This window comes from Coturnix japonica, chromosome Z (assembly GCF_054131305.1).
Source record: "Coturnix japonica strain WE chromosome Z, WE-NBRP24, whole genome shotgun sequence".
Classification (NCBI taxonomy): Eukaryota; Metazoa; Chordata; class Aves; order Galliformes; family Phasianidae; genus Coturnix; species Coturnix japonica.
Window position 1 is genome coordinate 68,102,622 of NC_140702.1, and position 26,312 is coordinate 68,128,933.

The following is a 26,312-nucleotide window of genomic DNA, read 5'->3' on the forward strand; positions in this document are numbered from 1 at the left end:
TGACCCGACTTGTGCTGTCCCCACTGCTCCAGTTGCTGAAGGGAACTGGTGCTCACAGTGGCAAAATGAGTCTTCTTTTTGTTTCATGTTTGGAGTTTCTTGCCAGTTCTTTGTGACGGTGTGTATCACCTCCTGGGAACTCTGGAGGAGAACCTGTCCTCAGTGCCAGAAATGGTTGTTGGCCAAGATCTTCCTTCAGCTCATCTCTGATCATCCTCAGTCTCTTGGGGTGCAACTAAGTAGTATTCAGCCAACATTTATGAATGTGATGAACACAATTAGTTGGATTTATTTATTTTTTTTAAATCTCTTTATTGCTTCAACAGAATGGTGCATTAAATCGGACTGAAATCAACTGTGCTTGCAAATGGCCAATAAAGTCTCTGTGTTTGGAAACTGCTTCCTCACTTGTTAGCATTCCTTTTAATACATTAGTTACTTTCTTGTTCCAGATTGTTTTATGCTGAAGTTTGTATCATTTTTAGGTGGGATATTTGCAGAGCAAACACTTGCTTGACCAGTAGAGAAGTTGCATACCAATCTGCCAGTAGTGCAAATGCTGAATTATTGTGGATATCAATTCCCTTTCTCTGGTGGAATTGCCTGGCTATGTATAGGATGAACAGCTCTCCAACTGATGCCTGCTGGAATCAATTGTGCCATAACAGAAGCGTGTATTCTAAGCTGGATATGTATTTTTTCTTCTTTAGTGCCTCATACAGGCACTGAAGATAGTACGTTTTATTGTTCAGGGTGAAGGCTTATGTTCTGATACAGTGATTAAAAGCTTATTGATAAATGAGGGGAATTTTTATATATCTGTATGCATGGTTATATTTGTATATACTTCTAAGGCATTTAATGGTCTTTGTTGAACTGGGGAGTGAGGAGCTCATTTCCTCTGACCTGGTTGCTTCACTAATCTAATGTTCAGCTTTACTCTGAACTGTGACAATAGGTTGAATTTGTCTTACATTTACCCAAATTATGCTGATTCTGTTCTCATGATCACATATACTGCACACACATTATGTCCTTACCATTACAGTCTGAAAGTAGCCTTCAGAACAAGACCAAGGCATAATATGTAAATGGGAGCTGCTACTGTAAGTAGGATGGTCCAAAAGAAATGCGACCTGCTTAGTTCTGTGGAAACTACAACAAAGTGCACAATAACACTGTTTGATGGAGAAAACTCTCAGCTACAAAACACTGGTTAACAATCTGCCATACCACCACCATCTGCCTCTGACGTCACGGGCTAACATAACATAGGAGGCATTACTTTTGGAGCAGCCCTTGTAGTTTTCTTAGGCAGGTGGAGGTAACCCATAGATGAGGTCTTCAAAAAGCACGAGAATTCTGGTGTTACAAACACCTCTTCGGATGGGATGGCAGTCAGTGAAAACAAGCTTGCTGAGACTTGACTACATTGATATGCTCACGAATCTTGCATTTTCTGCCAGTCTTTCGGATGGGCATGGTTCTGTAATATCACGTATCAGAACTGAAAGCGCCAGGATATTTTTCTTTTTCTCTAGGTTAAAATATTTAAAATTCATGTATCTCCTGAAGGAGTTTGTTCCTTGCCAACACTTGCAGACAGTGAGAGACATTTTTGCAAGTCATTTGCAGATGCCTCCTTTACAGGGAAATGTACACAGTGTTAGTTTGCTGCCTGAATTGAATTCTGAAAATCCGAAACCTATTTTTATAAAGCGGAGCGGATTGCCTTTTCAGACATACCGTTTAGTTACTTTTTTATTTTTAAGTGTAGTCTTGGATGAAGAGAAAATTATGTTTATTCTACATATTCATATGTTAATCTATACACTCGTATGTCCCAGAAATTTGTGAGTTGGAAAAGTGAAGAAAAATCTTGCGGAGCAAAATGTTCTGGAGTGTAGTTTTAAATTAGGAGATTTTAAACCCACCCGAACAACTTTCACTCCATTTAAAGGCTTATATCAGAACTGATGGGGCAGGACTAAGAACAAAAGCTATTGGTATTACAAAGTTAAGCAAGAAATCCTCTGTACCGTGCTGTTCTGGTCGTGATTGCAGCTGCACTAAGCTAAACCTGCTCCTCCACCCCTCTGGTGACCTTGGCTGTGCTTCAGCACACAGAGAATTGAAGCAAAAGGCAAACTCTAGTAAATATTAGTTTCTGTCACTTGCAGATATACAGACTACATATAAAGATAACGGCATGCGTGCTTGTGCTCCTCTCTAGCTCTTGCCTTCTCTGAAGTGGACTTGGTGTTTTTGCAGCTAAATTACTCTGACATAAAACTTTCTGGACCGTGCTGGTGGTTGAGCTGAACTCTGCAGCATTGCATAGGTGCTGAGGCTTTGCAGAAGTACCCATTACGTTTGTAACAGTGCTAATTTTTGAGAACCACGCAGAGAAAACTTTAGATTCAGCTCGGCTGATTTGTTCTTCACACTGCTCCTGCGGTGAAGAGGATTGATTTTTGTGTTTCTTTTGATATTTGGCTTCCTTTCCTCTGGTACTCAATGCTTCAGGCCTTAATCCTTTAACCTTGAATCTGATCATCAAGGCTTCAGGAGGGATCCGGCCTTTTGATGGAGAGAGAACGTCTTTTGTTGTAGCAAATGGTTGAGAGTGGTGTAAAGTAAAGCAGATCTCCAGACAGTACATATTCCTCTGTTGTGTTAAAAGACTATAAACAGAGGATGGGTTTAGTAGGGATTATAAATGATGTAGAGGAAGGTGGGGTAGTAGGAGCAATGGAAAAGAGTTAATGACTTTTTCTTTAACATTTCACCAACAACCAGTCTATCATGACAGATGTGTACTGGGTTGCCAAATGCTAGAGTCTGATTTGGGTAACGGTTCAAAGCTCAGCGTGTCGTGGAAATGGCAATGTGGTCCCTGATGGAGCAGGGGAAAAAAAGCTTTTCAGCTTCTCAAAGGGCAGTATTTGTGGAAGCAGATGCTTGCTTTGCCCTACCCAGCATAAAGAACAGTTCTGTGGGCAGCCGGGAGAGTTCGTACTGCTGGATTTTTATAGGATCATTAATTATATGTTATAAGGCAGCTAAGCATGGCATTCCTAACTCGATGAATTCCATTATGTATGGCCTTTTCATATTCTTCATCTCATTATATTAAATGCATGTGACCTGAAGTTTAGCTAAAGTTATTGTTCGGGTTAACTTTCATTTAGCGGTTGCCCTAATTTTAGAAACAGTATGATCTTTAGATTTTATGGAGAGACAGTTTTTTTAGTGCATGTTTTTGCAGCACCATTTTAGATAATTTCTTTTGGATCTAGGTACGAACTTGTGTGAGGTGGCAGGGAAGGGATTTAGTCATTCCTTGATTTGCCTGGAGATTTCCGTACCCATATCCCCGGATGACAACATCCAGTTACACGGATTTGGCTATCATCTCTCTGCCAATAACTCTTAAAACCTCTGCTCTGTTCTGTCTGGTCTTGCATATCTGACTGCCTCCCTGACACATAATCCTGGTTGTTTTGCCTTCAGATCATTCCTAATCTGGCCAAAACAGAACTCCTTACTTTTTTTCTTCAGAATCTCTCTTCACTTCTGATTTTGATAACAGTGCATCCTCTCTGTCACTCAGACTTGTAACCTCAGGGTCATTCTCCTTCCCATACGCACTGGAGCTGCTGACAACGATTGCAGCTTCTTTCTCCTTTGCAGCAAAAAACATACCAGTAGTGTGTCAGCATTTAGAATGCCACATAGCCCTTCATCCTGCACCTTGTATACTGTAAAATCTTCTTTGGCTGCTCAGTATTCACATCCTCCCTTCAAAATAAATTATCCAAATCAGCATCTCTGCTGCACATTCAGAGCTTGTCACTGTCACTCCTCTGAAACCCTCCCTCAAAGGCCAGTTGTCCACAGGGCTCTGCAGAAAGCCACACTGCCACTTTTTTGTTTTCCCTGCCATCTCCTCATCTTTACTCTTTCAATAAGAGAAACTTAACATTTTCTTGTGCAGTGGGTGGAGTTGTGACTATGTAATCCTTCCACACTGCCTAATTTCTTCTGGCTTTTGGACCCGTTGAGTTGCAGTTTGTGGTTCCTGCCTCCATCTGTCTGTTCTGACATCTTGGGACCAGTGCTCTTTAACATCTTTACCAGTGACACAATGATGGAATTTTGTGCACCCTCAGCAAGTTTGCTGATGACACCAGGCTGAGTGGTGTGGTTGATACAGTGGAAAGAAGGGATGCCATTCTGAGGGACCTCAACAGGCTTGAAAGGTGGGCCCAGTTGAATCTAATGAGGTTCAGCACAGCAAATTGCTAATTGCTAATCATCCCCCTGAACTCAGCACTGATGAGGCCGCATCTTGAGTACTGTGTTCAGTTTTGGGCTCCTCTCTACTAGAAAGACATTGAGGCCCTGGAACGTGTCCAGAGAAGGGCAGTGAAACTGATGAGGGGTCTGGAGCACAGGGCTTATGAGGAGCAGCTGAGGGAGCTGCGATTGTTTAGCCTGGAGAAGAGGAGGCTCAGGGGAGACCTCATTGCTCTCTACAACTTCCTGAAGGGAGGCTGTGATGAGCTGGGGTTTGGCCTCTTCTCCCATGCAACAATCAGGACCTGATGAAACAGCTGCAAGTTGTACCAGAGGAGGTTTAGATTAGATATAAGGAAAAACTTTTTCTCTCAGAGAGTGGTCAGGCACTGGAATGGCTGCACAAGGAGGTGGTGGAGTCACCGTCTCTGGCAGCGTTCAGGAGGTGTCTGGATGAGGAGCTATGAGGTTTGGTTTAGTGGATTGTTGTAGCTACAGTAATGGGAGGATGGTTGGGCTATGTGATCTTGTAGGTCCTTTCCAACCTTGTGATTCTATGATTCTATGATGATATCTAAGGACTGACGGAGGGAAGTATTATAATTTAACTGAAGTGATACATTATCACCTTTAAGTGCAGAAAAGCTTATGTGTTGCTTCTGGAACACACAAGTTCGAAACAAAACAATATTCAAGTATCTTTAGTTGTCTGTCAATAATGTCAGGCTTTGTCTCTTTATGTAACTACGTGCCCTTCAGTTTGATCAATGCCTCGTTAATCCTTTTTTTCTTTTTAACTTTGTGCTCCTTTAATCTGCATCTATGTCTTGCATCCTTTCTGAGAAAGTAATGTCTCTGAGAGGAAGGCTAAATTTATACACCAGCTTTAGATGCAGAAGGGCTGAGATGGCCAGGCAACACAAATAGATGTAAGCCTCTGAAAACACACCTCACAGTGTCAAAGTGATACTGATGGCAGCAACTCTGGTCAGACATTTCCAAAGAGATTCTAACAAACTTTTACAGAGGCAGACTTCCAAAAGATAAGTTCAATTTGTTTCTTTTGATTCGTAAAATATAAGCTAGGATTTATTTGCCAGTGGAAGCTGTATGATGACAGGAGAAGTTGGTATCTGACTTAACAAAAGTACAGAGCTTGCAAGGTCTTGCCAATGTCTTTCCCCCTGGATATTAGATATCAGAGCATTCATCTTGCTGAATGATTCAAAAAGAGCTGTTCACCTCTTAGAGAAGCAGTAATTTCTGTCTGGTTTAAATTTAGTTATGTCTGTTTATTTCCTGAATTTGCAAACACATAAAAAGTGTTAAATCTGCTCAATAAACACCGTGGTTAAGTCAGTGTTCAGTGGTGCTGTCACATTCACATAAAATCCCTGTTTTAAAAGGAAATTTTCAGTGCATGTTTGTTTGTTTCTATGTCAGGTCACAGTTTTTAGAGCTGTATGCCATCAGGTAAGCATCTCAGTCTGTATTGTGATTGCAATAGGTAGCTGACTTTGCTATCACTATCAAGCACAGTCTGAGAAATAAGTAACTTCTATGGATTCAAAGCAGTGTAAGCGGCCAGAAGTGATTTTTTTTTTAACTTTACCATGAGCTGCTTGGTCCAATTGACATCTGTTGGATATGGTAACCCACTAGTCTGAGGAAACTCCAAAGTATAATTTCTCTATTTACTTCTCTTTGAGCTATAAGACTTTTTTTTTCTTTTCTTTCTTTTTTTTTTTTTTTAAAGCAGATCAATAAACAATCTCAGTGTTTTCATTTTAGTAAGCAATATAATATAGATGAGTACTAGTGTAGTAGTAAATCATTAATATACTACTTAATCATAGAATGACTATGTCCCACGGATGTGATTTAATCATGAAAAAAAAGGCCAGTGAAGTACAAAAATGGATCAGGAGGGGCGTTTCCAACAGAAATGGGATAGCGTATGACACCATTTTAAAAGATCCTTGTATGAGAACATCTGGGGCACCATGTTAAAAAACAGGGGTGGGACTCATTGGGAGGGCTTTGAACTAGGTCTCATGGGGTATGGGAGAGACAGTGAGCCTTCCCATGATAAGGTATGGGACAGCATAGCCAGATTAGAGGGACGCGGTGCTAGCAGGGGCCTTAAAGGACCATGCTACAAGCAGTTCAGAAGAGACAGTCAAGGAATGAGGGGAACGGCTGTTGCTATCTACATCTGAAAAGGAATAAAATGTGAAGAGCTGTCCCTAAAGAATAGTTATGAGCAAGTCAAAAGCCTGTGGGTGGCAGTTTGGGACCAAGGCAGCAAAGGGAGCCTTGTGAGTGTCTCCTACAGGCCACCTTCAAGCAGAGCCTGTTGATGAGACCTTCTGCCTCCAGCTACAGGAGGCAGTTGTCCTGCTGGGAGATATGGTTAATGCCCAATCCCTGGAGACTTTCAAGATGAAGCAACCTTATCTAATTGTGGTGTACGTGTTTGTTACAGAGGAGTTAGACTAAATGACCTTTAAAATGTTCCTTCTTACTCTAAGGGGTCTGTGATTCTGTGTAGAGTTATTGCTGCAGAACTAGCTGTATTCTAACACATTGTTTGGATGGCTATATAAAACAGAAATGAAAGAACGTGAAGTTTATGTTTGGTTGGAGAGCCAGTGTGAAGGTACAGTCAGCATCATGTTAGGGCTGTGCCTTGTACCCAGGCTGAGCTTGTGCCCCAACACTGAGCTCTGGTGGCTTTGCAGAGTACGAACAGCATTAGAGCCTTCAGACAACTGATTTGCTGGTCCCAAGATTTGTTAAACTGCATCAGTAAAAAATCTATGTAATCCTATCACAATCTGTGCTTAAAATGCTTGATTTAATCATCATGCAACACAGGTAAAAATGATTAGAATGAGAGGACAGATTTTGTGTGTATGTGTAGCTCTTTGTAATGCCTGTACACAGGAGTGCAATCTTAAATATTTGTTGGTCTAATTAGGTACCTCTTCAAAATGTCTTGTCAGTAGAACACTTTGGAAAGCTTCTGAGTGCCTGCTTTCCAGCTCCTAGAGTTTCTTTCCTTTGCTGTACTGTTACTTGTCTTCAGCAAATGGTCACTCTGTGATGTGATGCATGGGCAGAAAAGGGGCAATTCCTGCTTATTTACTGTAAGGTCCTGTTGTCACCACTACCAGCTTGTCAGAAACTTACATGGAAGGGATATGGAAAATCAGTGAAGGAAGCGCAAGAACTCTTGGAAAGAGCAGGTGGTTGCTGACACACTCAGCCTGAGTCCTGAAGCAGCCCTGAGCAACCTGATCTAGCTGTAGACATCCCTGTACATTACAGGTGAGTTGGATGAGATGACCCTTAAGGGTCCCTTGCAACTCAATTCTATGGTTGCATGATTCCAGTCTGTTTTGCAGTGCAGCCCGTTGACTGTTAAGAACAACTTCTGGGTGAGCCAAGTTCAGAAGGGACAATGCAGTGTTGCATCTGTGCCTTTATCACAACCAAACTGCACTCTCATTTTGGGGGTGTTTGTTCAGAAGATGGGTTGCATTTTGCTTTTTGATGGGTACCTTGTGAATAGGGCTGGCTTTCAGCCGAGCAATAGTCATTCTGGTTAAGGCACTCTGAAGAGCTTGTGATTCTCCTGCTGAAGGAGAGAGTTACGCAGTTTGATCTAGTGGAGAAGTTTGGACTCAGTTTAGAAACTTTATTTGTCCTAAACAGGCTTCTGCATCACTCCTTATGGTACTTTCACTGGTGACAGCTAGGCAGGCTTTTCTGATATACACAGACACTGTTTTGAAGGATTGTTTTTATACCTATGACTTGACATTTACATGACTTTCTTTTGTGAAGTCTGACAGCACTGCTTGCTGGAACGACAGCTGCTCTACTCTGCTCTATAAGAAAGGCCAAACACGCAATCACAGCATTTTGTCCTGTTAAGCTTTGCCAGTCTGCTTTTTGTGGGCATAGCCCTATAATCGTCTGAAAACCTTTATGTTTGAATTTTCTGTGGATTCAGAGATTAAGAGAGAAAGTAATCAGAGCTCATTTCAATGTTTATTAGCGAAACTGTAGAAGTAGTGTAGGAAGGGTGCTGGTGGGAAGCTGGAGCATAAGCTAACTTCAAGCAGAACCAGGACAGATCTTAAAAAGAAAGGCATGAATATAATTTTAGGAGGAATTACGCTTAGTACTTCCTACAGACAGACCTTAACTGTGTATATTAAGCAAAATCCTGACTTCATTGAAGATAAGGGCAGTATTCTGATTGATTCATTGAGGCCAGGCTTTCACCTATGGCTGGTATGATCTAATAGGTCATTGATAATTAAGAGCATTTGCAGCCTCAATTCTTGCTAGTGGAGTTAAATGTCTGAGTACCAGTCACTGAAGGAGTAGGGAAGAAACTGGTTTCTGAAAGAATTGTCTGGAGGAGCTATTTGGATTACATTACCCTGGTAGAACTTGTATACGAGAAGTATTCTTGTCCATATGACTCCTTCAAGATGAGGAGAAATATAAACCAAATGCAGTAGGTTCAAGACAGATGGTTCAACAGAAAGAAACAGCAGAAACCTGTTGCAATCTTCCAGATACATTACTGGATTCAGGGACACTGGACCTGGAAAGGACTGTAAGGTCTGGATCACTCCACAGCAATACTGTGTGCATAACAGTATGTAGATTGTAGGCAATCACTGTGTATTTTCCGTGATGAAAAAAATCTTCAGTTACACAGACAGGTTTGATAATACTTATATTTCAGTTACACATTGTCCTTATCTGCTGAGGTGTTCCCCTGTTTGTCTCTGACTTCTGTTTTCTACCTTGAGAAATACTTAAGAAAGGAGTTGGACTCTGTCTTGAAGATCTCCGAAGTATAAATGAATGTGCTCTCTCGAAAGGAAATCAGCTGTTTCTTATTAACATGCAGTGGATCCCAGCAGTGTCATTAACATGCTGATACATCTAACATAAGCCTCAAAATGCCAGGTTTCATAATTGGGCCATGAAATCTCACTCTAGGCTTGAATATGGTCTTCAAGATCTGTATTAGAACAGGATATTTTCCTACTTTTTAAAGGAAAGGAGGAGAAAATGTTAAGCTTCAGTTTTTTTTCAAGCACTTGGCTTCCATGCGAAACAGGCTTTAGATTTTCAGAGGTATGTTTTGAAGGCTGCTGATCTACTGACATGAACAGATTGCTTTTGTCATGAGGAATGCAATGGTGATGGCATTCAGTGGTGAGGGACTGGCCTGAAGTCCTTGCTGTGCTTCTCCTCATCTGCAACACTGTTAGGTCTTTTCCAGCTCTATTCACCCCACAGAAATCACAAAAAGAGTGAACAGCCCACCTTTCTCTTACATGCTCTGTGGCTTTTACATCTTGACATGCTTCTGCTTCAAAAAATAGGCAAGATGTTCCCGAAGAAGAGGATTTCATGTTGCAGGTGGAGACGCTCTAACGAGGGCCTTAAGTTCTATCTCTTGTAAGGATTTTCCTCATGACTAGCTTTATGAAGATACATACAGACTATATATCTGCTTAATTTCACTAATTAAGAAACTATTTTCAGGAGTCTTATTTTCTTAGTGTTTGCAAGTTGTCTCCAGTTCTCTTCTTCTTCTGCTGACCCAAGGGTTCAATCTTCCTTACCACATTAGTTTCTTGCCTTCTTTGTTTTCTGAATGAGTGTAATCTCATCCCACTCTACCTGATGTTTTATCGAGGCTACAACAATAACAAAACACTTCAGAAATATGAGGCACTTGGATGTTCTGGAAGTAGGAGCTTATGTGGAGAAGAGTTACATAGTACACTTGACAAGAGTAAGTTGTGACTGTACAGAAGACCACTCAAGTTTCTTCTAAGGGACACTCATCTAAGCTCTACAGACCTACTTTTGTTCCAGCAAATATTTTTTAATTGCCATGAAGAAAACCAACTTGTCCAAAAGTCCCGCTTTGGAACTGGCAGCTTTCAAAGCTGTGCTCTGATAACTTGATTTAAACTGATCTAAATCCAGACTCAAAACGAACTGTCACTTCGTTTGTCCCAGCACTTTTGACACTGTTGCTTTACGTAGAGCTGTCTTAGGAAGCTGATTTGATTGGAAACTCAACCAAAGGGATGGGGTAGGGAGGAAAAAATAACTTTCAGACTGTTTATCCAACTGCATCTGAAATGGCAATGCAGGTTCCAGCTACAAAAACGTATTGCTTGGATTTGTCTACTTGTCACCAGTTTTGCATCATTAAGTGTTATGCACTCTTGGCCTGATATAGTTGCAGCAGATTGCACACATGAACTGTTAATTATTTTATTTTTTAAAACAGAAATTGCAGAACAGGAAAATAATATCCCAACATGTTTGCTTTTGGAGCTGACTTATCACAGCAATCTGTTAGTTTGATAATGGTTAAACTGTCAAGCCCTTGTCTCAACAGGGAGCAGCAGAGTACCATTAAGGCAGCCATCTGTTGAACATATATACTGGAGGCATGAATTGCCTTGCATTTTGGTTTTCTGACTAGTTATAACATAGTTGTGTTCTCTGGATACCACTGATCTGCACTGAAAAATGCATGGAAAGATCAGAGTTCAGTGAAAGGTGAGAAAGCAAATTCGATGAATGGGAACCTGTCAGATGATCAGTAGCTACAGAGTAGGGAAGAAATTAAACCTCTTGGGTGCACACAGGCTGATGGTGGATGCTTCTCTGTGGCAAAAGTCTTAGCTGCTTCAGTTGCTTAGCAATTCAACAGATCTGTAAAAATCCATTTGCAGACCAAGGCTACCATTACGTTGGATTGATTCATTAAGATGAGTAGCTAAAACAAGTTAAATTCTATCAGAGTTTTCCTGCATTAATTTAAAAATTAATTTAGTTGGCTCTAAATGGACATTTGTTTTAGTATCTTGAAGAACTGACTTTCCTCTATTAAAGCAGAATAATGTATCTATATGGTGTTCTAACTTGAACAGTACATAAAGATTAGTAAATAAGACCCCATTAAAAATACTTATAATGTAAGTAACATGGGTCCCAATAGCCTTTCTAATGTCCATTAATGCTTATTCTGAGGATCAGAGCTCATTTTACTGAGCCATTTAGTCAAACCGTGTGATTATTTAGAAAGTTAATTCATGCATACTAAAATCTAGCTTAAGTAATGCAGAGGGTAGGAGGTAAAACTCTATGGAGACGATAGTCCTTTTTGTTATTTAATGATCAGCCATAATTAACTTGCAAATTTGAAATAATTAGAACAAATTAAAGGTATTTAACTTTGCCTCCCTAAAGAAAAATTCAAATTGCACCAAATGCAGCTTTAAATTATTCAAGTCTCAGAGGTCTGTGCTGGGTTTTTTTACAATGCCTTTTCTATGATGAGAATACCAATCTGCTTTTTGTCAGAAAGCATCCTATCAAGTAATTGTTCTTTGTGTCTAATAAATGACAGCTATTCTTCTTTGTAAAAGTATTTCAGTCTCTGAAGACTACATCAGCATTTCCATGGCATTTTAATTCAATAAAACAAAAGGTTAATGTTTTTCTACTTTTTAAGGAATGCAAATACTAGCAGTATTCAGGAGGTCCTGAATGACATTTAAAATTTGCCATTCACGCTCAGCAGGGATATCGCGATATGAGGCACAGACAAAATGGAAAAACGCTCAAGGTGTGTTCTCCTTTGTTGGTGATGCACTTCAATATTCATAAGGAGGCAGTAATGCTGAGTCTCACTTCTCTTCTGATGATGCCACCTTACAACTCCTGCCTTAGTATTCAGGCTAGGTGGGTTAGGAAGGTCTTCATTCAGAAAGGCTTCTCTGTTGTGTAGTCTTGGGAAATGCTATGACAATTCATCGGATAACATGGTGCCCTTTGTTAGTCCTACTAACCAATCACCTTTTTTAAATTTTCCTACCATTTTTATGTGTCATTGATTATTGACTTTTTTCTGTATCTCTCAACGTTATCCCTTTTCCTCCTTGGAACGACATTTCTCAGATTGTCATTTCAAGCTTTGACTCTGCATCCTTACTTGAACAGAACTTTATTGTCAGCCTTCTTTAATCAACTTTTGAAGAACCACGCTCTAATTCACTGTTTAGTGAGCTATAAATGCAAATATGTTTGCTTTTGTTATTTTCTTCTAAGTTAGCATCTGCAGCTTCCTCTTGGCATGCGTTTCTGTTTGAATTCCCACTGACAAAACATCATTTCAACCAAAAAGCTGGTGTTTTTCAGATGACCACACCATGTAAGATGTATAGATGTGCAGCAGAGTAATTGCTTCCTTCTTTACACAACAAGGGTCACTCTTCATCAAGACCATCACTCATGATTTTAAAGTGTTAATCATTAAGAATCAGACAAATAAAGTACTAAGTCCTGTATGATCAGAGAAATCTGGTCAATGATTACACCTTTAAGCCTCCTTAAGTGGTTTTTAGGGTCCAAACCCACCTCTGGCTGTACTCTCAGTTGCGGGAATTTGTAGATTAATCATTTCATAGAATTCAAATAAGATACTAAATTAGCCTATCATTAATTTTAAAACCACTTCGCAATGTTATTAAGTCACCATGCAGCTTGAAACCCTAAAGTAAATGGAGGTTATTTGGAGAAGTTTTATCCAACACTTCAGCCAGTTATTATGGGTCATGAGCCATTATGTAATGTTCTGCATTAATAATACAGGGGAATTACTAATTGTCAAACAGGCGCAGTGGACCCTGTTGAACAGTGGCTTTTACAGCACGCTGATTTGAAACTTTTTAGTTATCATTTCCTGATGTGAACACTGGATATCTGCTTTCTTTTTCTTTTATTATTATTATTATTATTATTATTATTAATTATTTCCTTTGGATGTACACTAACTTCAGTAATATAAGCTCTTATGTAAAAGATTCTTGTGAATCGTCCTCTATAAAACTGTATCCCAAATAATGCAAACTTAGTAGCAGTCTTTGAGTTATCCGTACAAAATTGGTGCTTAAACAGGAAAAAAGATTTGTATAATCTTCTGCTAACTTAGGAAAGCTGGATGTCAGTCCCATGCTTGCAAACAAAGTGCTATAATCTTGAGATGAACTCCATTCCTTCCTGTGGATAATCCAAAGGTTTTAAAAGTATTTTTAATTGCTTTCTTTAACTGCGTAAGAGTGATGGGTGTAATGACGTATAAATGTTGGGAAACCTTTTTTAAAGCGAGAAGCAGAGCAGAATTTGAAAGCAGTCTGTTGCCTTTACTTAGAGAAAGATGGTCTCAATGACCTGTCTTCCACAAATGTTTTCTGATTGCGTGTGTCTGCAGGGACAGAAACCATACTTTCCTTATGTCATCAAATTTGCATCCTGGCTCTGTTTGTGGAATGCTTAAAACCTAGTGCAGGAGACCTTCCTGGAACATGCAGTCCATTGCATTTTCTGGCTTTCTCTTTTCTTACTTTCTACCTCAGCTGTTGCACTTGCTACAGCAGATTCTCTCCCTACTGTTCATTCATTTGCTGTCCTGCTCAGAATTACCTCTGTTGTTTAAGCTCACAACTTATTATCTCTCATCCATTCTTTTTTTCCTTTAATCAATGTATCATCTCCTTCCCTTTTGCAAGCCATGACTTCAGTTTTCTCCTGTCTGATTTTTCTCTATTTCCACTTTTTCCTAGCAAAGTGAGCATTTCTTATAACATTTTTTTTTTTTTCTTTTAACTTTCCTCAACCATGCTGGGCAAAATCCTCTCTGTATCTTCATCCCACTTGTCCCGTTCTAAACGCTCAGAAAATCCAAGACCCAAAGCATTTGGGAACATTCCAAATACTGCAAAACTCCAAATAGAATTGTCAGACTGCTGCCAGCTGCTGATAACCAATGACTACCATGGAAGTTAAAGTAGTTGGTAACCTAACCCTTCAATCCTTAGGCATCCTGCCTTCAGAAATTGTAAATGGATTGAGCAGAAGCTCAACCAGCACCATGGTGGTTATGCTTCCGTGGGAGGAGGTGTTAAAGAGTTTGTGCAGTGTTAAAGAGGTCAATATCATGTAGTTGTGTCACCTTTCTTTCTTCCTAGTGTACCGGTGTCAAAACGTGAAGATTGTGATCCCAGGACACCACCAGTGAGCAAAGCCCCCAGAACATCACGGAGCAGTGGTGGGAGCAGTTCAGGGAAAAAGATGTCTGGTTTTGGTGCAAATGTGGAAGATAGGCGAGCCCTTCTGGTGCAGGCCAAGAGGGAAGGCAGCATGTCAAGGAAAGGTAAGAGAAAGTGTACTGTATTGCAGGGCCATGATTGCGCTGATGGATTTTAGAAATTGTATATGTGTTCAAGAGCAGATCAGCAAAATGCACAATTAGAGGGAGAAGATTGCAAGTTGCTTAAAACAACCCAAGAGAAGCTAGCTACGTTCAAAGTAAAAACACAGAAAACCTTGTAAATAACATGATCTTCTTGGTTGGTGTTCCTGATAAAAGAGAAAAGAATAGCCCTTTAATCTCAAAAAGCGGCTTCAACAATTCTTTTTCCTTTCCCAGCAAGCAGAGAATAAGTGCAGCAAGGCTTGTTCTTGAAATGTAATCTTCTTCACATTCTTTTCCTCCCCAAGTAATGGCTCCACCATTACAACCTGATATTTTGCCACACAGGGATGTCTGTACTGCTAGAATCTATCCTGCTCTTAGCTTAGTACCTCTACTTAAGGAGCAGAGAAAGCTTTCTTTCTCAGGAAGAGAATGTGTCGGGCACAAAAGCAGCTTGGATGTTTCACTGCCGAGCCTTGAACATAATCCTTGGTTCAATTATGAGCTACCTTCCCCCCCCCCTTAACTTGTCAGCCAGTTTGCTGTATATGTCAGCATAAAAAATAAAGAAAATGGCAAAATGAGAAGAAATGTGGTGCAGTTCTCAAAGGAACAAATAACTTGTGTTATTGGTTAAGACCGTACCAACATTAAAAAGCAGTCCCTGTGAAGAAACTTTCAAAAGGGTATCATCAGCCTGGACCCAAACAGTGGCTGAGGTTAATCTCTTCCAAGGCACAGCTACAAAAGTTGGAAGCCTGTAAAGGGCTTGTGTCCAAAAAAAATCAATTTCTAATTTGAAACAAAATCATTTTTGACTAACAGGGGTTCAGGACCCATTACTTTTGCTGTATAGTCTGCTGACATTTCACACTTTCTGTTGTGCACAATGAATCCTAATAGTCATTTTATAACATTGCTACACCAATCAATTTAAGCAAGAGAAAGCCGTTACAATTCTGCAAAGTTTCAGGGGCAATTTTCACTGATGGTTTTCTTTTATGTTTTTTTCAGCTATCATTATTTTTTTTCTTCTCTTTTCCTCTTCCTTCTCCCCTCTCCTTCTCAATACTGTAGTGATGAAATTGAGATTTTTCACAGTTGGATGATAGATTTTGTTCCTTGGATAAGGATAGTCCCAAAAAAGTAATTTATTTTCCATAGATTTGGGGGAGGAAAAAAAAAAAATCCAACCTGGGTTCTCCTGCATTCATTCATTTCATTTTCTAGTACTTAGAAGGAGTTACACGCTGCACCTGGCTATTGCACATAGCAACCGAACTGCACCTGTGCTGATTTAGTGAGTGTAGTGGTCAGTGTAATGTTGGAAGATGGTGGGTGTCTTTTGCAAGCGCTTATTAAGATTACTAGCTTTGAGCTGCATGGCAAAATTCAGCTTATAAACATCAGCATTTGCTGTGATACCAGATAAAGTTCAGAGAAATGCTTTCAAGCTGTGGAACTACCTCAGGTCTATTACTGATTTGAATAGCTTGTTTATCACAAGGCAAATTACCTAGCACTAATCACTGAAGATGAAGTCTTCTGTATTTAGAACCTCTTTAATTGGCTTTCCTCTGTAATATGTTTGGACTCCTTTAACTACCATACACACATACTTGTACGGTGTTTTCTCATCTCCAGGGATCATGAGAGCACAATGTTAAGTTTCTGAATTCCAGTTAGCCCTGGACTTAGCTGTTCCTTGTCCTTACTTCTCCTAGGTATTACCATCTGTTGCTGAACAGGGATTTCAGCTTCAGAATTTATTCTTTTATTAGCAAATGGCTAAGTAGCATCTAGCAGGAATGTAATATCAATACTGTTTTGGTCATGAATTCACAAAAATGTGCAATTTGTCAAAAGGCATCAGAGTTTGGAGCCATCAGGCCTGGAAGTGTCTCCTTGAGATTGTGGTTGGTGCCTACTGTGTCAGTAGAAAGTGGTCCCTGTTATTCAGTGCAGTCACTAAGCCCCAGCTAAGCCATGCTTTGTGACTATACAAAGTCAATGAGATGACATCCCGAGATGTGAAACTTGATGTTATGTAGCTGCAAAATTTCACATGTTGATTTGGTCAGAAAACAGCAGTGCTAACTGCTGGGAGCTTCCTGACAGTCAGATGTTACACTACTGCTACAGAGGTTTTATTTTGCTCATGCTTTGATCTGTCCTGTCAGTTTAAATTGTGAATGTTTGAGGATGGGGAGGATGGCTCTCCAGGCACATCTTACTGTAGAGCCAGGTCTGTTGTAGGTCTTTAGGCTCTACTGTAGTATAGCATAATTTTCCATTGCTTCTGGGAGCAGTGTCTTGTGGCACTGTGTAACTCATGGTAGAGTCCCTCCACAGCAACATATACTTTTGGAATGAAGGAGGCTTTCAAGGAGTAAAAAAAAGCACTTCTCTCTCAACAAGCTGGAAGCTTACTTAGGCCGTCAGTATTTGTTTCTTTTTCTGAAGGCTTTTTGCCTTCTACTTCTGTTTGCTCTTTAAGTTTTACTCCTCTGCTTTACTAGGCATTTGTGTCTTGTAGCCAAACTTTTTATTTTTTTAGTTCTACTAGCAAAACTTTAAGCAGACAAAGCAATCTTCAAGTCTTAGATCTTTTCAGCAGTAAATTGTTTTTATTGGTGTCACCAGCAGCTATGTCAATTTGTACTAAAATCTAACAACTTGTCTAGTTAAAAAGCACTGAAGTACAGAAGTGTGTGTTTCTCTTTGCCCTGGAAAGTTTTGCTTTTGAGCTGGGAAAATAAGCTAGATTGTATTCTGCAATACTGGACACTGCTTCTGTAGAACTTAAAAAAAACCCACATTCTCTTTACCTCCCTCCTAAGATCTCCCTGCACTGAAACAAAGAGAGAATTATGTTTCATTTGTATCACTTCAGGGGATGCAGCATCTGCATGATAACATATAGCATCTGTAGCTTTCCTATGTAAAAGGAAAAGTCAGAGAAAGAAAAAAATATTTTAGCTCACAGAATCTGTATTTTTCCAGGGGCTGATTTTCCTCTACGGTGTTTGTTTTTGGTAGGTTTTCTAATGGAGCTTCTTAGGGATTCAGGATCTGGAACACGTTCCCTTGAGGAAAGACTCTTCCCTGCAATCGAATAGAGCAATTAGTTAATATTAGTGAAGTGCTTTGAAGATGTAAAGTACTATATAAATGTTAAGCATTATGAATATTACTATTATTCAATTCATAAAGATTTCTTTCATGATTATCAACCTCGATTTCCCATTGCTTACTTTAATTCCATTGCTGCCTGAACCAGACTCAACAGCTTCTCTTCATTTGTAGTATTCACACTTTCAAAAATGTAGGCTGCTCTACTTCCCCACTCTTTATGCTTTACTTTTCTGTTTCTCAAGCAGAAATATTCAGCTATTAGAGTTTTCTCAGAAGTGTATTTAGCCTACTTTAAATCATTCTTATACCAAGTTAACAAAACTGAAAATAGTATTCTTAGTGTTACTATTCAGGAGGCATTGGTAATTGCTTTTTGAGTAGCTAGCCTTGCAAGCTTATATCTGGTTTATTTTTTAGCTATTCTTTGCTACCCCAGGCTCTCTCTTTGCACTGATATCTGAACTTAGATTATTCAAACCGTATATGAGCTTTCTTTTTCCAGGTGAATGTGTCTCTTTTTTTCCCATGTCCCTTAGTTCTCTAGGTCATCCATAACTTTTCCAGTCTCATACTGTCTTCCAACACCTGGAAATCTAATTAATTTGCTGTCATTTGCATCACCTCAGTTCTCTACGACTTTTCATAAATAATTACCAGTCACTTCATAAATTCATTAACTAATTCTGTTTAGCCATGAAATATATATCCTTCAGACTAAAGATTTTCTATCTGTTTTTCCCCTTGATAATTTCTTTTCATCAGCTTTATGTAGCAGTATTTGCCAATATTCATTTTCTTTATTTTTTATACTATATTTTAAAATTATTAGTAGTTTGACCATTTTAGGATCATTATTGATTTAATCTTCTTCATATATTAATAGACCTGCTTTCTCTTTGGTGTTTCTTTTCCCTCAATAGACTTGTCTGCCTTTTTCAAGATGTATTTTAAAACATTTCTTTGTTTGTATATGCACTTATTCAAGACTTCTTGCCACCCCTGTTTTATCTCTGTGCAGTCTAACAGAATCAATATATTATTACTTAGTGCCTTTTCTTGTTTTTCATTTCTGGCCTTGGTAATATTTTCAAATGTAGGTCTTTGAACAGTCCCCTCGAGGTTGTATTGGCCACTTCTGAGTCCATATATTTTCTTTTTCAGAGAAATATATCTACTTTGTTTTGAATGTAGTATGTTGACAATGTGCCAGCCGTTTCTCATACCAGGAATTGAATATATTCTCTCATGGTCGCCAAGTTTTTATTACTTCAGTATTAGTTTCTTAAGATCCAGCTGCCTCATTCCACTGTCAGTTGAAATGATTTCTAAATCTCTCTTATTCAGTCTCGAAGCCAGAAGTCTAAGGAAGAGGCTTCCAGTCTTTATATGCATTCGCAACCTTATAATGGTTTGGCACAGTCTCAAGTTACCAAGGACACCCAATCAACATATATCCCCAGAATATCTCTCACAGTTTCTTCACTGATAATTAACTATTTCATTAGGTGAGGTTTTTTTTGACTACATAGTGTTGAAGCACAATGCACTGTAACAGGACAATAAGAAACTATCTCTCTTAGAACCTCCCTAAAATGTACATTAAAACATGTGGTTTTACTGGACTGTAGACATGTATTTGTATACTTCTTAAATCAAAATAATATTTTAAATAATCTCTTTGATGTCTGTAAATTCTGTATGGAAGCTGGAGCTCCAACACTGATGCACTGCTTCACATTTCAGCATGACTGGTGGATAAACTTGCTGTTCATAGAGATGAGAAATATTTAGGCAGAAGGCCACCAGGTTGGTTAGGCATTGATCTGCCCTTGTTGGAGCCATGCTAGCTGTCTCATCTTCTCATCTTTATGCGGTTTAACATGTTTCCCAGCAGGATCTGTTCCATGATCTTTCCATGGACAGATGTGAGGCTCATTGGCCTTTAGTTCATCAGGTCTTCCTTTCTCCTTTTCTTAAAGCTGAGAGTTGTGTTTCTCTTTATCCAGTCACTGGGGACTTTATCTGACAGCTGTGCCTTTTCAAACATGATGGAGAGTGGCATAGCAACCACATCAGCCTGTTTCTTCAGGGCTGTGGCGTGCATGTCATCTGTTCCCATAGATTTGTACACATTCAGTCTCATGAGGTGGTCTTGGACTTGCTTTGTTCTTATGCTGGCAATGATTTTGCTCCCCTGGCCCCTGCCTAGAGGTTGTTGAATACCTCAGTCTGTTCCATGTCTGTTGAAGCCAGACACACGAAGTACAGGCAGAGGCTGAGAAAGGTGGATGTGTTCAGCCTCAGGAGAAAATCCAGCACAGATTTCCCTGCTTTCTTCAGTCATGTTATGAAACAACGTAGATAAGACGGAATGAGACTTTTCCTGAAGGTGCCCATCAGCAACAAGCAAGAGACAACTGCAGCAAGTTCAACTCGGGAAATTTTGGTTAGCTGATATAGGAAGTGATTTTTGCTCTGAGGATGTGAAGCACTGGAACAAGATGCACAGGGAAGATGACTCACCATCAGTGGCAGTACTGAAACCCAGCCATATAGGTCCCTTGAAAACCTAATCTTGATGGTTCTGATTTGGGTGGAGTTTAGATTACAGGACTCCAGGCTTTATCTTTCAACCTGAACAATTCTATAATTTGGGTATTTCCAGAGAAAGAAAGGAATGGACTAGCTGTTGTGTTTTATTGAAAGCAGCATACTGTTACAGTAGTAGTTATACACACACATACACACACACATTGCTTTCATAAGAGCTTATGAGAGCTGTGTTTGTGAAACAAGCTGGATCGTGTGGATTCATGTATGAAATGGGAACAGTGCAAGTCTGTCAAAATTTGGACAGTAAGACAAAGGTTATAATATATGGCTTACTATACATACCTGCTTTCACATGGTGATCTTGAAATGAATGCTATGCACAGTACTGTCAACTGATAGCAAATTCATTGATCGCAATTTCACTGTGTATAAAACACTCCAAAAAAAAGTAGCTACTTTTGGTCCCGGTCTGCATTAACACACAATCACAAAATAGTGGCTGAAAGCTGAATAGCCTCTAATGTCTTCACTTGGCTCCACAGGGACAACTTCAGGACCCAGGGGGGATGCAACCACATCTCCTGCACTGGTAAGCAGCAGCAAGGAGCTTGTAACCACGGCCACATCACCAATCCAGCATGACATTTCACGGTAAGCTTCTGGGTAATCTCTGGTTTAAGATTCTGCAAACGCAACTATCAAATTTCTCCTAGATGCAGGGAAGTGGCTGAATTTCTGTGGTATTTCATGTTAGCACAAGATGGATAATGTAAACTAAAAACTGATGTATCCTTTTGACATTTATAGTAAGCCTTAAATTGCTTGTTAGAATAAGAAAAGCAGGAATATGCCAAGTTCTAACATTTTAATTTTACTTAGAGCAGAAAGTATTTTATGTTCCAAGTACTGACACATTAGATACATTTATAAATAATTTGAATGGATGGTGTTAACCCTTGTTAGGCTTTAAATCCACTTGAAGATTTTACTCCCCCAGTACTCCCTCCCCCCAGTATTTTATCAAATGGCATTTGTTTTAAAATATTTTATACCAGAGTTGTTTAATGACAAGCAACAAAATCACATTAAGTCAGCAATTCCTGATTATGCTATATATCTGCACTAAATGTGCTGGAAAAGCAGCATTATCACTTCTGCTCCAATGAAGAAACAGAAAGCAGCATTGTTGTTACACTTTAGTGTCTAAGAGCAACTTGCCTTTTAGGAAAGGATTGCAATTCTAGTGCTAAATGCCAAGAAAAGCAGCATACAGTCCTTGCTTTTCTTTAACATATCCCACACTTTATTATAATAAAATCTTTAGTTAAACAACAGAGTGCATGCAGATTAAAGTACAAATTCGCTGCATTTTACGCTGTTAGATGATTCCGCGCAGTGGGATGACAAGATTCTATGGCCATTCATAAGAAGAGTTAAATGTTTCTTGGAGAATGAGAGGGCTTGAGTTAGATTTAATCTTTTCTTGGCCCAGTGGACTAGGAAAATGTATTCTTGATATCATTCCTGTATACTTGGCAGCAGCTGGCAGTTTATTTCTATCTTTTGAGAGAACTTGCGATATATAATAGGTGAAAAACCACTATCAATATTGACAAATTTGTACTTACTTGCTATGGAAACACTTTTCTCTCTCTCTCTTTTTTTTCTTCTGAAGGAAAAGATGATAATTCTGGGAGGATTTACGAACTGAGATAGATTGGTCTCTGTTTCCCACAAGTAACTGTGTGTTTAAGCAAACAGAAACCACAAGATTGCCTTAGCATTTCTCTTAGAAGCAAGTGTTACCTTTGCAAGCTGGTAATATCGGATAAAGAGTGTGTAAAAATACTGCTTGATACCATCTAATAGTGATAAGTTAAGATTCTATTCAAGCACTAAGGAGTAGATATAATTATTCACATCATACAACAACTGCGCAGAAAAAGGAATTTTATTCAAGAGGATTGATGGTCCATTCATTTCCACAGAGGGGAGTAAAATAATTGTTGAAATATGCTGTTAGAAATCACATCAGATAAAGCGATCAGTAAAAAATCTGATTAGCTGTCATTTTTAAGGGTTTATTTTACCAGTTGATGGCAAATTCTGAAAAATCCTGTTCTGGGGGGTGGGAGGGCTGTTTCTGTCCCATGCTCACCAGCTTGCTTTCTATCTGTTGGTGCTGTAAGTATAATTGACCAGCTTAAGCAGCCATGTTGTGCTTTCCCTTACTCATGGCCTTCTCTAATTGAAAATGGTAAATGGACAAGTATTTTTGTGGAGACCTAAAGCTGATCCTATCCTTCATCAAAAAACCTGCTTGACCAGCAGGTCGGTCTCAATTTATCATTGAATGGTTATAAGCTTAGACTGCAGGTTTAACTAACTAAATTAATCAATATTGAGAATTATTGCTGCTTTTGTGCCACTAAAGTTAGGGTTTGTCAGCATGTTCATTATAATCCGTGATTTGGAGGGGGTTAACAGCCTAACCACAACAGTTGGCATGAGATGGAAACTTGCAGCACAAAGCCCAAGCCGAAGAGCAAATTTATTTATTCGGCAGTACATGTAAATCTAATTACTTTTGACTATTTAAATTTATAGGACTAGATTCAACTCATGTTTGTGCCAGCTTTAACTAGCACAAACCCTGGCGCTTGGCAGTAGCAGAATTGGAAAGTTTGCCAGGGAGAAGGTGTTGGAAAGTGACAGAAGCTCCCTGCCAGAGCAAGGCTTTAGGGTGCTCACTCAGCTCCTGGGAGGGCTGGCTGGATCAGCAGGCATGGCAGGTAGAAGATGTGTTGGTTTGATAGCCTTTCTTGGCAGAACTCAATGGAAACTTCAGCGTGTGTTACAGCTACCTTGTGCTTCAGGAAGAATCACTGCAGTGCTTTATCTCTCGCACTGAACCACATCTGGGTCAAGAAATAAGTGTCCTGGGAAGGTAAAGGAGCATGCTCCGAAATTGTTAGTGCTAGACCAGTGGAAGGGTCAGACTTTTAGAAGGAATGTGCACAAGCTTGCCTCAGTGCTGCCTCTGAAAGTATTTCTTTATCTGGCATCCTGAGTTAGGCTAATAGTGAATTTGTTTGCCCATTTTACTTTAACGCTTGCCTGTGGCTGCTTCTTGTAACACAGCCAACCATTACATGTTTGGGTATCCAGTGTTGTTAAGCCAAGTGTCTACACCTGCATGAGCCCCTTGAAAATATGCTCGCAGCAGGTCTGGAAAGCTTTCTTATTCTGTGTGCTTATTTATCTAGATCAAAGTGTGCATATTTGGAAAAAAATCATAGGCAAAGTTCATACTCCAAAGAGAAGTTCTGTTCCTTACCCCTAAAGCATTGTTCCTCTGACTGTTTATAACATAACGTAGCTTTCTGGTGACCAGGGACATCTCTTCCATAACTGTTGTTTGCCTAGAAGCAAGGCTCTGTTCTGGCTATGAAGGGATCTGGAAAGAGTAGGTAATGGCATTTATATGCTTTCATTCAGTGATGAGAAGGTTTTTAGATAAACTAGATCATACCTCAGGTAACATCAAGTAATGATTCCAGCAAGACAAATATTGTGTTGCAAAACAGAAATGAAACTGCTCTAAATCAAAATATTAGAAGTACTGCAAATTGAGCATTGTGAAATACCATTTAATTAGGTTACAGCCCTGGTGCCACTGTCAGGCTCTCCCCACGCACAAACAGTTGTAACATCAAGTTTTGCACAGTCCATCCTATAACACTGTGGATAATCAAGCACTTAAAAAGACACAGGCAAAGGTTGTTCTGCTCCCCATGAAACAGATAATTCTCCTGTAGCTTTTTTCACTCTGGGCAACTAAGAGGTAAATTTAAGAACAGTTAAGTAAATTAAGGGATTGAGTGATAGTCTGGGATTTCAGCATTAAGCCTTTGTTTTCTTGTTGCAGTTTTAAATCAGAGCTTCAGCACTACCTGAACGCATTGTCTTGGAGTTTTTCGTAGCTATAAAAATAAGTGATTTAGAAGTTGCTGCAACAGGAATACCGTATCTGAACTGTATTATTATCTGCAGGCTGCAGTGGCCTGTCGGAGTTCTTATAAACAGATTGTATTGTGTGAATTTGTGTTTAGGGACATTTTAAGAACAAAACTATTTACCCAATTGCCCAGCACATCTCAGGTGAATGTGTATTCAGGGACTTTTAAGCAAATTAATATCTGAAGTAAAATATAATGTGCAGGGTTATAAGCTTAATAACGCACTCTGGAATAGTACCGAGCAGATCTGTTGCGCTGAATATTAGGAAATACAACAGTGATGAGATTTAGGCTTTTGTCTTACTTATGCCTCTCAAATCTATGCATGTTGGATGCACAAGTGTGGTTCCGCTCTTCAGACGGTGCAATGAAGTTTCTTCATCCTGTAGTATCTAAGCAAGCACTGCCAAATAAATAGATTGTATTCCCCCTTAGAATGATTCAATACTCAAAAGGAGGACAAGGAGGGGAAAATGTCCATTCCAGATCTAACTAACAAACATTTAAAGGAATTAAAAGTGTGTTTGGAGTGGGGTGCTGAGCTCGGTAGTGAACATGATCGGATACACAAGTTTTGCCCACTCCCCATGAGAGCCAGCAGCACAAAAAGTCCAATATAGTTCCATATGCAAGTGATAAAACCAGACGTTGGCAAATTAATCTCTCTTATTCACAGTGTAGGTTGTTAATTGTTCTCTCTGCTGGCTGTCGATATAATGTGAAATTTTCATTCCCTATTCAAGATGGAAAAAGTTGTGGCTGAAAATGTTAACATTTGCATTTTTATTTGTTGATTTATTTAAAGGACAGCCTCTCTTACAGCAATCCATCACTCAGTGACACCCCAAATATGAATAATGTATTGTAGACTTGCGGTTACAATGTGTAATAAGTGCCAGAGACAGTAGAAGAATGTTAACTATGTTGCAAATGTAATATTTATCGACTCATAGTTTATTGCTTTCGAGGTTCAATAATACTGACCACAGGACATTAATATCACTTATCTTGATTTTAGTTGGGCACCTCTGTATGTAGAAATAACCCATCTATCTCATACTTACAAAATAAATGTGAAATTTACAGCGCTTTGTAAGAAGTGCATTATAGGTTTCTTTGCTTAGTGCTCACAATTCTCCTTTTCTGCCTTCTCATTTACTTACATTTAACATTGATCCCACTCCAATTGCCTGACCCAGCTGGTGAGCACCTCAGCACTCATCTAGAGGCTTTATTTACTGGCTCTATTACGATCTTGTGCATTTCTGGTGTTGGACCATTTCTCTCTTCCTGCTAAAGATCAGTATGAAAGGAGACTGATAGATAGAGTTCTTCTTTCTGAAAGGACCTTGGCTGAAAGGCTAAAACAGACGCAGTTTCTCTTTGGAAACTACGTGCATGCAAAATCATCTCTTTTAGAGGGGTGTGACTATCAGTAAGAGAACTGCTTCAAATGGCCAATGGTTGTCCTTGTGGACATGGCATACATTTGTAGAGAAATGTTTAATCGATGAATAGAAGTACATTTAGAATAGAAATACAGAGCAATTGGGGAAGATTCTGATTGAAATTTCAGGTTTTATTTTTAAAATCAATATTTTCTTGATGCATTACAGAACAACAACAACAAAGAAAGAGCAATAAGGTTATTCTACAGTAGCAAGTCAGTTTGTGGCAATCGTTTGTATCTTCAGTCTTTGCTCTGGAATTTTACTTCAGGTACTGGTACAAACAGGAGGAACAGTGCGCCTTATCTGAATTCTTCTGTTACGACCACTAAAAGCTTTGGACTTTCAGATGTGAAATGCAGATGGGAACGCAGGACTGGGATCAAAACCAAATTTAACAATGGAAGATTTCGAACTTGTGTTGAAATCAGATTTTACCTGTGAAGCTTGGCTCTTGGGGAACTTGGAATTGGGTTCAGCCTTGAAAATGATAAACCTTGATTATATTTCATGTGGTAGACATGAAGTAAATTTTGAAATGACATT

At 39.3% G+C, this 26,312-nt stretch overlaps 1 protein-coding gene across 4 annotated transcripts in view; it reads left to right on the plus strand.

Moving 5' to 3' along the window:
• KIAA1328 (KIAA1328 ortholog) overlaps window positions 1-26,312 on the plus strand; it is a 170,737-nt gene that overhangs the window by 122,572 nt on the left and 21,853 nt on the right. For all 4 annotated transcript variants that reach the window (XM_015848261.3, XM_085529795.1, XM_015848262.2 and 1 more), the window contains 2 exons: window positions 14,385-14,569; window positions 20,842-20,950. In XM_015848261.3, coding sequence (XP_015703747.3) covers window positions 14,385-14,569; window positions 20,842-20,950 — 294 coding nt within the window. The remainder of the gene's footprint in view (window positions 1-14,384; window positions 14,570-20,841; window positions 20,951-26,312) is intronic.